The sequence below is a fragment of the Mesoplodon mirus genome, assembly GCF_964341445.2.
Source record: "Mesoplodon mirus genome assembly, chromosome: 5".
NCBI lineage: Eukaryota > Metazoa > Chordata > Mammalia > Artiodactyla > Ziphiidae > Mesoplodon > Mesoplodon mirus.
The window spans coordinates 11,800,062-11,812,504 of NC_138980.1; the positions used below are offsets into that span (position 1 = coordinate 11,800,062).

Sequence of the window (12,443 nt, forward strand, 5' to 3'; positions counted from 1 at the left end):
GAGAAATCTCAGGGTGAACAGACAGGAAGCAGGAGGGTCCCGATATCTCATTTAGTGAATTAAATCCCTCACACAGCCTCTCTGTACTTTGGGAGAGTGTGTGGTCTGGAGGGCTGGAGGGCGGGGGCGGGGGGCTGAGGGAGATAGTAGGTTAGGGCTTGGGGCTGGGGAGGGTGGGTTCTCGCTTGAACACTGATTCATCTTGCCTTCCCGAGGCAAGTCTCATAATTACCTAACTAATGGAGAATAATGACACCACTTCGATGGGAGTTGAGAGGGGGAGAAAGAAAGGCATGAGAATTCATTAACCTTGTGTGAGGGGCTTGGATACCATCTCTGAAGGATCGTTATTATATCATTTCACCCCCTTTTCTCACCTCTTTCCACTAATACGAGACAGACAAACGTAAATAACCATATAATAATAGATTACAAGACAGACAACAATGCCAGAAAATATAGTAGCCTGTTACAGCAGTGGAACTCCCTCAAAGATATATTTAAAATGTCACCGGTGCAGAATGGAAAATACGAATTACAGGTTCATTTGGAGGACGCGATTTAAAATCTATACAACTTGTACAGTGGCATTTCCCATTAGGTTTTAGTTTTAGTTGTCTTTTTCTGGACACCAAAAAAAAAAAATCTCCCCAAGTAATTTCAGCCCAGAGATGCAAACTTCAAGGAACCATTTTCCTCTGTATTTTTCTTTCCTGTTTTCGATGGTCATGATGCTCTCCAAACCTAGGATCTTCTTGACATGTCTTTCTTTCAGAACGTTTCTGCAAGCTTCCCAGGAGCCACGGAATGTAGATTACAACTTTTGGAGATGTAGCCCGGTCACATAAGGAGACAAGTAGTTGAAATTTGTGTCAAATTGCTTGTTTAAATGACTTGAGCCAACTTCTTAAAGCCAGGACAGCAGGGGCTGAGGATATTCAAAGTTGGCAGGGGCCAAAATGACACGGCTCGGCAGTCACCTGGCGGGCTGCCAACCCCGACTGGAGGCTTCAAAACATAAACTTTCTCAAAGGACACAAATTAAAAGTCATGTTTCAGCAGCCATTAGAACCAAATGATAGGCTTACGTTGCATAGTGAACGACCTTCATTTTCATTATGCTTAAAATATTTCACTTGGTAGGTGGAGAGTGGGTTGCTAGGAAAACGGTGTGTGGAATTGTCATCCATGGTCATATTTACAGGAGAATTACAGGGGAAAACAGGGGTATAGTTGTCCTTTGTGAGTTTTTCCTGCAAGGACAGAGGATTGCAAGTTTAGAAACCAGGATGCAATTTGGAGTAAGGGTCGTGGTTTGAAAACACCAACCCTGACCTTCTCTAGAGACTGGGTTCTCAGGGTTCATCTCTCAGAGGACAGATGTTATGAAGCCCCTGATCTGAGCAGGCTCACAGGTGTGTTTTGTTGATTCTTATTTTAAAAAGTATACATATACATGTGAATATGTGTGTGTATATAAACATATATATATATAAATACACACACACACATATTTTTTAATTGTCAACATTTTTTAAAAATCAGAAAACTCTTTTGAAAAAGTCCAGATCTTCAGCTCTCCTAGAAAAACTGGAAGATCATTTGCCTTGAGCTCTAACCCCTACATGGCCACGTGAGCCTGGATCTGAGTGAGGGCCGCTCCCTGCCATCTCCAGTTCACCCCAGTCCACTTCACTTTCCTGCCTGGCCCCTGATAGGTGTTTAAATTTACTACTCCCTGACTTAGAGTGTTCCATCTTTCTTATACCTTCACAAAGATGCCGTGTTTTTAAAGAATGTATGGAGTGCACTGGTTTACCAGGAAATGGGCTAGGGACTTGTTACAACAATGCTCAGCCTCGTTGAATATCATGTTACTTTCATTGCAGAATGAATATGTTTCAAATAATTCCACTGGTCACCCCTCACCAGCCTGGTTTTGCTAACCTAGTTTCTCATTCTTAATTTGATGCCGAGGGATAAAGGGATAAAGTATACTATTTGTTAGTAACTGACATTGGGATGCTGGTCACAGTCGTATCTGCATCTGTAGTTCCTGACATTCGGCAATGGTCAATATCGAGGCTTTGGTTCCAGGCTCTCCTCCGCAGGCTTGCAGAGTGATCGCAGCCGCATTCTGAAGCCCCTAATGGCCGTTTCTCCTTCCTCTTTTCTCAGGCCCTCCGAACCACCACAGCCAGTCAACTCTGAGGCCCCCTCTGCCACCCCCGCACAACCACACGCTGTCCCATCACCACTCGTCAGCCAATTCCCTCAACAGGAACTCGCTGACCAATCGGCGGAGTCAGATTCACGCCCCAGCTCCCGCGCCCAATGACCTGGCCACCACGCCCGAGTCAGTTCAGCTTCAGGACAGCTGGGTGCTAAACAGCAACGTGCCCCTGGAGACCCGGTAAGTCCCTATCATGATCACACTTGGCTCCCTGCTGCATCACCCGCCCAGAGCAGTCGGGAGAAAATCCCGCCTACCTTATGGGACACGTTGACCAACTCTGTGCTGTTCCCTTGGTAATTTGACCCTGGACGGTAGGTTGATAGGTATTTCTTTGTTCACATGTGTCTCCTTTTAATGCTTGTTTACTTTCCTCCACAGCTCCTGTGTACCCAACTAATAGAATTAGCATAACATATTTTTACTCAAAGACTCATGGGGAACAGGCTTCTAAGGGTATATTGACAGAAAGCTGCTGATAAATTATGCATTTAGCCTTTCTTGAAGTCATAAATGAAGACTCATTTGAAATTAAGTGTTTGGGGAGACCTTGAGAAACAATCCCTGATTCCAGACTGACAGAAGTATAATTTTAATTTATACTTCATCCAACATGCAGTCTCGCTTTAATCCCTCCCGTATACACTAACAGCTTGATGCCTGAGGGGCAAACAATAGTGTAAAAAAACAAACAAGAAAAAAGCGGCAGCACTTATGTTGAGAGGGAAGGGTTTCAAAGTGATTCCAGGTCTGGCTTTGTTTTGTTTTGCCTTTGCTCCTGTCCTTTTCTCCCCTTTGCTTCTGGTCTTCCAAAATCACACCTGCCTTCGTGACCTGAAGGAAGGGGCATTGGTCACAGCACGGCAAGTTGCAATGTAATTGACAGTGGGTCAGCCAGATACTGGAACAGGCCTTGCCGTTCCATCCCCAGACACTTTCATGTTTGTGTGCTTCAATTGTTACTGTTTCCTTGCCTGGAAGAACCATGGAGAGCAAAGAGAGAAGGACTAATTCATACTGAACCTTCAAAAAGTTCCCACATAGTTTTTAAACTTTAATAACTTAGGTTTAAGGAAAGACTGAAATAATCTGTCATCTTTCTGGTAATGACCCGTGAAGTTTCTGCACACAGCTGGAAATAATTGTGCAAGCCATAGCATTTGATGTTGTTTCTTCTCTCTAATATGTTTTGTTTTATTAATAAGATCTTGAACTTGAATAAGTTGTATACCACTGTCACTGTAGTCGCTCCAAACTTTAATACATTTTATTTTCTAACAACTGTAGGTGATTTGTAACCAGGCCTGCAGTCTTAATCTCTAAGGCTTACAGTAGGGAAAGTCAATAGGAACTCTATGCATATATTATACATAATAGATAGATTTAAACATTTGTACTGATAGAATAACCCACTAATAAGTAGCTTTGCTGGAAAGGTTCCAGGCTGAAAGTTGACTGGTCCACCAGGCTTAATTTAGGATATTTTCATAGTTGGTAGTGGTCTTTAAGGCTGGATAAGACTCTATCTTTTTCGTCCTTATATCTATGAACTGCCATAGGGTTTGTTGGGTACTAGTCAGACTATTTTCACATTAACAGACCATTGTTTGAAAAATAGTTTCTAGACATAAAGCCTATGCACTGTGGTTAGGATGAAGAAAGAGGAGGGAGAAAGGGAAGGAGAAATGTAGTAGATATTGGGGAAAAAGAAGGAGAAAAAGGAAAGAAGAGGACCACCATCGCCATTAACAACCAGTTTTTATTGTGCAGTTTGTACATGCCGATGTTAGTGGTTTAAATGCACTACCTCATTCAAGCATGGAAGCAATCCAATGAGGTAGGAAGGAATCGTTGTTATTAGCATTTTAAAAACTCAGAATCTAGACTTGGGGGACAGAGTAACTTGCAAGCGTTCTAGGGCTTCAGTGAGATGGTAAATTATGAGCCGCAATGGATGGAACTCTCGTGATTCCTACACATAAAAAAGGTGGTCAGATTGTCTGATGCAGGAGCAGCCACGAACCTACATGTATTGCCTTAATTGTCATGTCTTCAGGGAAAGATCCATCAGAGTGTCTACTCCTCACAAAGAGTCTCCTGTTGGTGATGAGAACACATACACTGCATAAGTGTATCTCCCATCACCCAGTTTCTGATGTGATCAGTTGGCAATAAAGTGTTCCCTTGAAAGGCTCTGGAGGAGAGGACCAGCGAAGCCAAGCCTGTCCCCTTCTTGTTCTCCTGAAGTTCTCCCAGAACATGCTTTCTGACCTGTAGAGTCCTTCTGCAGATCGTTAGGATACATGGCATTTCTCCTAGGATTGGAGCTTCTCAGTGATGCTTTTAGAGGAGGCAAGCTTGGGAAGTAAGATGGCCCAAACCTTGAAGCCTAGCAGAAGGAAAAAAACAAGGGAGAGCATATCTGGATGTTCTTTGATCAGTACATTCAAGGGCCAAGAGTTCAAGAATATAAGGCCCTTGAGATGGGGCTATTACTAAAAGTCAGTCACAGATATTTGAAACTCCATTCATGGAACTGAATACATATAATTTGGGTGTGCAGCTTGTCTCATATATGAAAACTTTAGCAATAATTAATAGAATTGTTGAACTTTGTGTTTCTCTTTTAAATATGATTTATACAGTCTCTTATTAGCACTTACTTACCAAATCCCTCGAAAATACTAAGCGCTATGTTAGGTACTGGGGAGATTATGATTAAAACATGTATCCTGCCCTTAAAGCTCATACAATCTAAAAAAGGAGATAGGCACATAAACAAAAAGATAGTGCAGTGTTTACAGGAATGGAAGTGCGTAAGTTACAGTGGTTGTACAGTTGAAATAGTTATTAAATTTCCCAGGATGGTCAGGAAAAGCTTCCCGGCTGAGGGGCTGTTTGAGCTGGGTTTTGAAGGATGAACAAGAGTTTACCTAGAAGGTAGAGGGGTGGGATGGGGAGGGTGGGAGGGAGGGAGATGCAAGAGGGAGGGGATATGGGGACATATGTATATGTATAGCTGATTCACTTTGTTATACAGCAGAAACTAACACACCATTGCAAAGCAATTATACTCCAATAAAGATGTTTAAAAAAAAAAAAAAGAGTTTACCTAGCAGGTAAGTGGAAAAAAGTCAAAGATTATAGCATTATTTGTTCCCATTCTTCAGTGGTTTTCCATATAGTCTTGGAAACTGTAGAACTGAACAATTTCACTCACTCAAATGCTGAAATATTGTGAGTTTAATGATGTCATTTTCTTACCCACAAGAGCAAATGTAGGAATGGAAGCTCTTATGTTAGGGGCATGATATCATACTAGGATTCCAATTCGTGTCTTTCATACCCAATAAGAATTGATTAACCACAGCAGGAAAAAGAACCATTCAGGGCAAGACATTCTGGAGGCTGATCATGATGTACTCATCAATTTTGAAAACGCAATGGAAATTTACAAACAGCTTCACCACCTCTACTTTCATTAATACAGACTTCTGGGCATGATGGAAGAATCTCCTAACTCTGGGAGATGACGGGCAGCATTCTGCCACCCCCCGAGACTCCAGGCTAAATCCAAGGTGTTTCTTTAGACCAGTAAGGAACAAGCCCTTGCCCCTCTGCATTGCTTTTTGATGTTCTCGTCAGTCTTAATGAGCCATGTTAGATCTTCCCTGGACTGTGTGTTTTCCATTTTTGTTCTATGACAAGTAGAATCAAGGTGCTAATTAAGGAGGCATAGCCAGAAAATAGATTGTATGAATCTGGAATTTAACACAAGATGAAAAAGCTTATAAGGAGAGTTCTGTATCAATGTTAATAATATAAATAACAATGCATATAAATTTGTACTACCCAAGGCAATCAACTGATGTGTAAGCCATAATATAATCCAAGAAAAACCAAACATAGGGCAGAGGAACTAATTGCAAACAGCCTGGACTCTTTTCTAACGTATGCGTAACAGAATCACTCTGCCCACCATCTTTCTCTTGGCTTACTTGCAGAAGATCTTAGAACAAGGTCCCTGTGTAATTCTGGGTTGATAGCACCTATCTCCTCCTTCCTCTCCTGAGAGGAGCAAGGTCAGGAATCTTCCTAGCCAGCTGCTTCTTTGGGAGTTTCTGAAGTCAGCATCTCTTTGTCTAAGATGGTAGAAAGTAGCTCAGCAACAGAACCTAACTTTCTTTCCTTTATGCATTTTGCTGAGGCAAGCTTCTTTCTTGGAATCTATCTCGGTAGCAGGTCACTAAAGAGAATCCCTAAGCAGGACAAAACTTCCCTCTGAGTTTGCTTTTGCCCTGAAATACCAGAAGGCCTAATTTTAGCCATCCAGATCCTCAAGCTACAAACAAGTTTGCAAGTTGCTCTTTGAAATGGTCATCCATTACTCATTCGAGAAACATCTAATAAGAGACCCAACCAGGTACCAGGCATATTGAGGATGCAGCAGTGAAGAAGAAAAACAAAGTCCTTGCCCTTCTGGAGTTTCCTGACTGTAGACAGAATGTGAACAAAAGATTAGGCATATGCCCCTACGGTGACAGGTGTAATAAGTGCCGTGTGAGGTATAGAGAAGCCAGACTCAGGAGAAATTTTCATTTAGGCTGAGCCCTAAGGATGAGTAGGTGTTAATTAGACTGAAAGAATGTTCTAGGTGGCGAAAACCACGACCCGCTGGGGGAAGAAACGCTAAGATGCCAGGAAGAGAAAGCAAACTAGACAGGCCGGCAAGAGCCAGACAGTGCCAGGTTTGGGGCTGCTTTAAAGATTTTGGACTCAGCGCCAAGAACAGTGAAAAGTCATTGAAGCATTTTAAACAGGAGGCCAAAATAATAACATAAATGGTTCCGTTTTGGTTTTAACTATGGTAGCTGCCATAGGGTCAATAGGTGGGGGTGGGGGGGTTGAGGGCAAGTTATAGCAGGACTAAGGGTCCAATCTGGAGAATACTGTCCTAGTTAAGATGAAAAATGGTGGGGCTTCCATTAGGGTGCCCATAGCTGCAGTATCAGAGCTGTCTGCCTTTCTCTTACCAATCTGGCCAGAAGGTGAACGGTCAAAGATGTGGGGTAGGTACTGAAGGTAGAATCAGCAGGAATTTGTGATTGATGGAATGTCAAGATGTAGGTTAGGGGCTTCCCTGGTGGCGCAGTGGTTGAGAGTCCGCCTGCCAATGCAGGGGACATGGGTTCGTGCCCCGGTCCGGGAAGATCCCACATGCCGCGGAGCGGCTGGGCCCGTGAGGCATGGCCGCTGGGCCTGCACGTCCGGAGCCTGTGCTCCGCAGCGGGAGAGTCCACAATGGTGAGAGGCCTGCGTACCGCAAAAAAAAAAAAAAGATGTAGGTTAGGCAGGTGTGAGCACGGTATCCAATTTTTTGGCCTAAGAGGCTGAGTGAATAGGGATGTCATTTAGGAAACAAGTTCGGTTTTCCACTTGTTAAATCTCTGAGGCAACAAGAGTATTAAGAGTAGCTGTTATTGGCCAGACTTATTTTGATTCTAAAATAATAGATGTAACACAGAAGCACAACCATTTGCAAATGATAGCATAGTTCGTGTATCAAAGCTCTCAGCAGTGGACTTTTCTCTTAAAAAAAAAAATCTCTCCAGAAATTTTGTTCAATTTAATAGTTATTGTACATGATTGAATAGTTCTGTGAATAACAACTTTATCAAATAGTTTTTGCTCCATGCTTAGTTTTACATGCATGATCCCACTGAACCCTTTAACCCTTCTGTTGAGTATATGTTACTATCCCTATTTTAAATAAACAGAAACTGAGGCTTGGGAAGATGAAGTTACTTACACGTCTCCAAATAAGTAAGGGGCCGAACTGGGGTGGAAACCTGGGTCTACCTGACTCCATGTGCAATGCTCTTAACCACCACATGATAATGCCTTTGAGACCAGAAGAACAAAACAAAACGATGCTTATTATCCAATTAGAATGTATCCAGTCCATGGAAATGGTGAAGTTAATGCAGTATAAGTGACACAAGGCAAGAAATTATCTGAGGGACGAATCCCAGTCTGTTACTGGACATAGAGTTAGTCACTGACAATATCATAAGCCAGGCAGGATAGAAGCGACCCTTGTCTCCAGCTCTGCGGGATCGGTGGCCACCCAGGATGGTCAGTCTGAAGTCCTGAGCCTCCATGGTGGTGGCAGCATGGGATCCATGTGAGCTGAGTTACAGAGGAGGTTTAGTGCACTGCATGTCGTAAAATGCTAGAGCAAATTGACACTGCAGAAATAAGAAGCGGTGCTACCTTTTTACTTCTGTGATTTGCATAGGGTTTATCTTCCAGACAGTCTTTGCTAGACTGGTAGGAGAAAGCCATGCAGCCACGGGTATGGTGGCTGGCCATTTGGTCATAGTTTGAGTAGGGACACTCAGGAAGTTGTGATGAACACCCAGGAAGTGCTCTGATAAAGAACGGAGCTTGTTGGGCTTGGTAAGTGGCACCTGAGGAATCTAATTTGGGTATCAGCATTTCAGAAAACATACTTTTTATCTTTAAGACCAAGTAATCTTAGCCTCATATGGATGCTTTATTGGGAGTGCGTATTTGGGAATCAAGACTCAAGACCTTTAGTAAATAAGGTTGTCATAGGGAAGCAACAAGACTGTTGAAACATCTTCACCGTGCTGAACCTGAAGACTCTTCTCCACTTGTTCTCCAGATTGATTTTTCTACCTAAGGATTAATTTTCTGACAGAATCACTGACAAGTTTGATCTTGAGAATATTAAACCAACGTAACCTGTTTGCTTTTCTTCCTTTTTTTTTTTTTTTTTTAACGTTTCTGCGTGAGGTTTAAAACTAGAATTCATTCCGGGTGAACCAGATGCATTCCAGCACTTTTCAAATCGATAGGCCGCTTGATTTCTCCATATTGCAGAACATTATGCTCCCTCTAAATTCTCATCAGAGGCAACATGGAAATTAATGAGACCTTTAGGTTAGCGTTTCCAGCTCAGCCTTAGTTTATAGCTTTACCTTGCCTTTTTGACACCATGATCCCGCCTGGCCACCAGCAGCATTGCACGTTGCAGTGAGCTTTAATTTTGTAGTTTTTTTAGTCTTCCTTGGAAACTGGCAGCTTATTAATCTCAATAACTGAACTGCTCAATAGGCAAGCTCTCCAATGAGAAATGAGGCTGTGTCTTTTTGTTTTTTTCGGTAGATGGAGACAAGAGATTGGTTGTTGGATAGAGGCAGGGGGGTGGGGGGATGAGTGGTAGAGAAAAAGCCAGTAAGGAGGGGCACCCCGTACCCCAAATCACTTTCTGACAATTGGCAGGAAAATAAAGAGAACCTAGTCTAATCCACTGCTCTGCAATTTAGGGCTTGCGGTGTTAAACATATTCAAACCTGTTAATAAGAAAATAAAGTGTTGTGGCTCGTGTGCAAATTACAAGGTGCATTAAGAAAGAAACAAGCATTGCATCTTACTTAAGACCACTCCAGTCTGTTCTTGGCATGGTTTGCAAACTTGGAAACATCCTTGAAGGTAGAGGTATACAAGGAGGGCTGTCCTTTTTAAATTTGTCTCCTGCTGTAAAATTTTAAAGCCCTGTTAAGTTTATTAAAGCTTTGGCGACTTGAACTTCTTACTTGCGAGTTACTACAGGGAAGCCTCTGGGTAGAAGGAACTTTTTTTCAAAAGCCGTCCCTCTGCAGCCTGGACCGTGGGGACCCAATTAGGGATTGAGGCCACCTTGTGGTCATGGCTTGGAAGCGCAAGACTCTGCCCTGAGTATGTGTAAATGTTGGACTCTTGGGTTAAGTTCAAGGTTGAAAAAAGCTAAATATTTTCATCTCTGTCTGTGCTCTTTCACCCATTCAGCTAATATCAACTGTCATTCCCCTGGGGCATTTCCTGAAGCCTTCCCAGAGGATATTTTATCTGGCTTAGACGGGAGAGACTGGATGGAACGCAAGGCTCTTCTAATTCTGGCTCCCCAATGATTTTTTCTTTTCACAGAAGTCAGATAAGGCGTTCGTGGTTCTCCCAGGCAGGCGAAGTAGGCTCTGCACCTTTTCTGAAGCTTCCTTTGATTTATTAGTCTTGGTCTCGCCTGCCCCTGTGAGTGGGGATCTTATGTCCCCAGAATTGCAATCTATCACAGGCGTTCAGCCAGTTTGCTCAACTAGGCCTGCATCCTTTAGATGATAGGGGAGTTTAAGAAACTTGAAGCAACTTTTTCTCAGATACCTTTTTTCCCCTCCAAAACCCACTGAACAATTCCGGGCTGTTCCCTAAGTCTTGAATGCCAATATCCATTTTCAGAAGTCATGACAATTTTTTAAAAATTAATTAATTAATTTATTTATTTGGCTGCGTTGGGTCTTCATTGCTGCGCGCGGGCCTTCTCTGGTTGCAGCGAGTGGGAGCTACTCTTCGTTGCGGTGCGTGGGCTTCTCATTGCTGTGGCTTCTCTTGCTGCGGAGCATGGGCTCTAGGGCGTGGGCTTCAGTAGTTGTGGCTCGCGGGCTCTAGGGCGCAGGCTCAGTAGTTAGGGCACACGGGCTTAATCGGTTCATGGCATGTGGGATCTTCCCAGACCAGGGCTCCAACCCTAGTCCCCTGCATTGGCAGGCAGATTCTTAACCACTGTGCCACCAGGGAAGCCCATGGCAATGTTAACCATGGAGAATCACCCTCAAAATCATGTGTTTTTAAATCCCTTACAGAATCATTTCTTGCTCAGCATAACTGTTTGAGGAATCAGCAAGTGCTTCCAATTTCTGTTATTGATGTTTTAGCCGTGAGTGCTTGCCTTATATTTAAAAAGAGAATGAGTAACACTTCTTTTTTATTTGTGAGATGGTTCTGAAATTCTATTTCAGTTTGTTAAAGCTTCAGCTGGGTTGGAGCGTCCCTAAGACAACTGCTCAACAATTAGTCCTCCTGTCAAGCTGTTGCACACCAACAATATGACGATTAAAAGCTTTGTTTTTTGTAATTATTTGAAGGACTGGATTAAAAATCCTGTTCTAGGAAGAAGGTGGGAAATGTCTTCTTCCTGTGTTGGTATGTGCTTAGATAAGAATTTTAAATGGAGCTTAATCTTCGTGACTTTTTAATCTCTTATCAACCCAGATCCTCTCCACTGCACTTTGGAACCGGTAATAAGGCATAAGGTGATATGAGGTACATTTAAGCATTTGGTGGGACCCCAAATCCACCCCACCCCGGCCAATTTAGTAAGGTGAGAGAATAAATGTAAAAGCCCTCTGGGGATGGGACCCTGCTGTGTGAGTGTCTTGTATTCAGCTTAGGGCTCTCTTAGTATGTTCATGTCCTACAGCTGAGTGCTAAAGGCAGAGGATGGCAAAGGTCATCTTCTCCAGCTTCTAAACCTCAGAATCCATGTGAGGAGAGATGGTGGTCATATTGAAAATCTTTCCACTTCCTGTGAAGGACCGAACACTCTTTTTGGCTTTGTTTTTAGGCATAGTCACCTCTTCAGTGCCTGCCTTGTGCCAAGCACTGTATCAGGCGCTTTATATTATCCGAGTTGAAGCCCTGTGTGATGGATACAGTTGTCCCCTTCAGCATGTCAGGAGGATGAAACCTGGGGAGATGAAGGGTCTGGGACAGAATCAAGATTCAGGCAGAACTGGATTCAGGGACTTAAACTCAGGCATTAGGCTCTCTCTGTCTCTCTCAGTTTTGTTTTTCTGTTTTCCAACATTGTTCTTAAGCAGGTCTCCTTTTGTGAGATCTTTGTGGGAATTATAGGCTCTATCCTCATAGCTCAGAAAGTAATAGAAAAAGGAATTCTTCTTCTGGATATTTCAACGGAACTTCCTGGTTCTCAGGAACCCAGCTAGAATCCCGTGCCCACAGCAAACCCAATCCCGAGGCCTGGATCATGGGCCATGTTGACTGGCTAGGCCTGGATCACGTGCCCACATGGAACAGGAGACCAGGAAGAAGGGCGTGGCCATAACCAAACACCACAGTGTTAGGAGACCATAAGATAGAGGTCTAGGGCTTCCCTGGTGGCGCAGTGGTTGAGAGTCCGCCTGCCGATGCAGGGGACATGGGTTCGTGCCCCGGTCCGGGAAGATCCCACATGCCGCGGAGCGGCTGGGCCCGTGAGCCATGGCCGCTTAGCCTGCGCGTCCGGAGCCTGTGCTCCGCAACGGGAGAGGCCACAGCAGTGGGAGGCCCACGTACAGCAAAAAAAAAAAAA

At 43.5% G+C, this 12,443-nt stretch overlaps 1 protein-coding gene across 11 annotated transcripts in view; it reads left to right on the forward strand.

Moving 5' to 3' along the window:
* Positions 1–12,443, forward strand: part of TENM2 (teneurin transmembrane protein 2) — a 530,300-nt gene that overhangs the window by 198,965 nt on the left and 318,892 nt on the right. For all 11 annotated transcript variants that reach the window (XM_082622423.1, XM_082622416.1, XM_082622422.1 and 8 more), the window contains one exon: positions 2,179–2,413. In XM_082622423.1, coding sequence (XP_082478549.1) covers positions 2,179–2,413 — 235 coding nt within the window. The remainder of the gene's footprint in view (positions 1–2,178; positions 2,414–12,443) is intronic.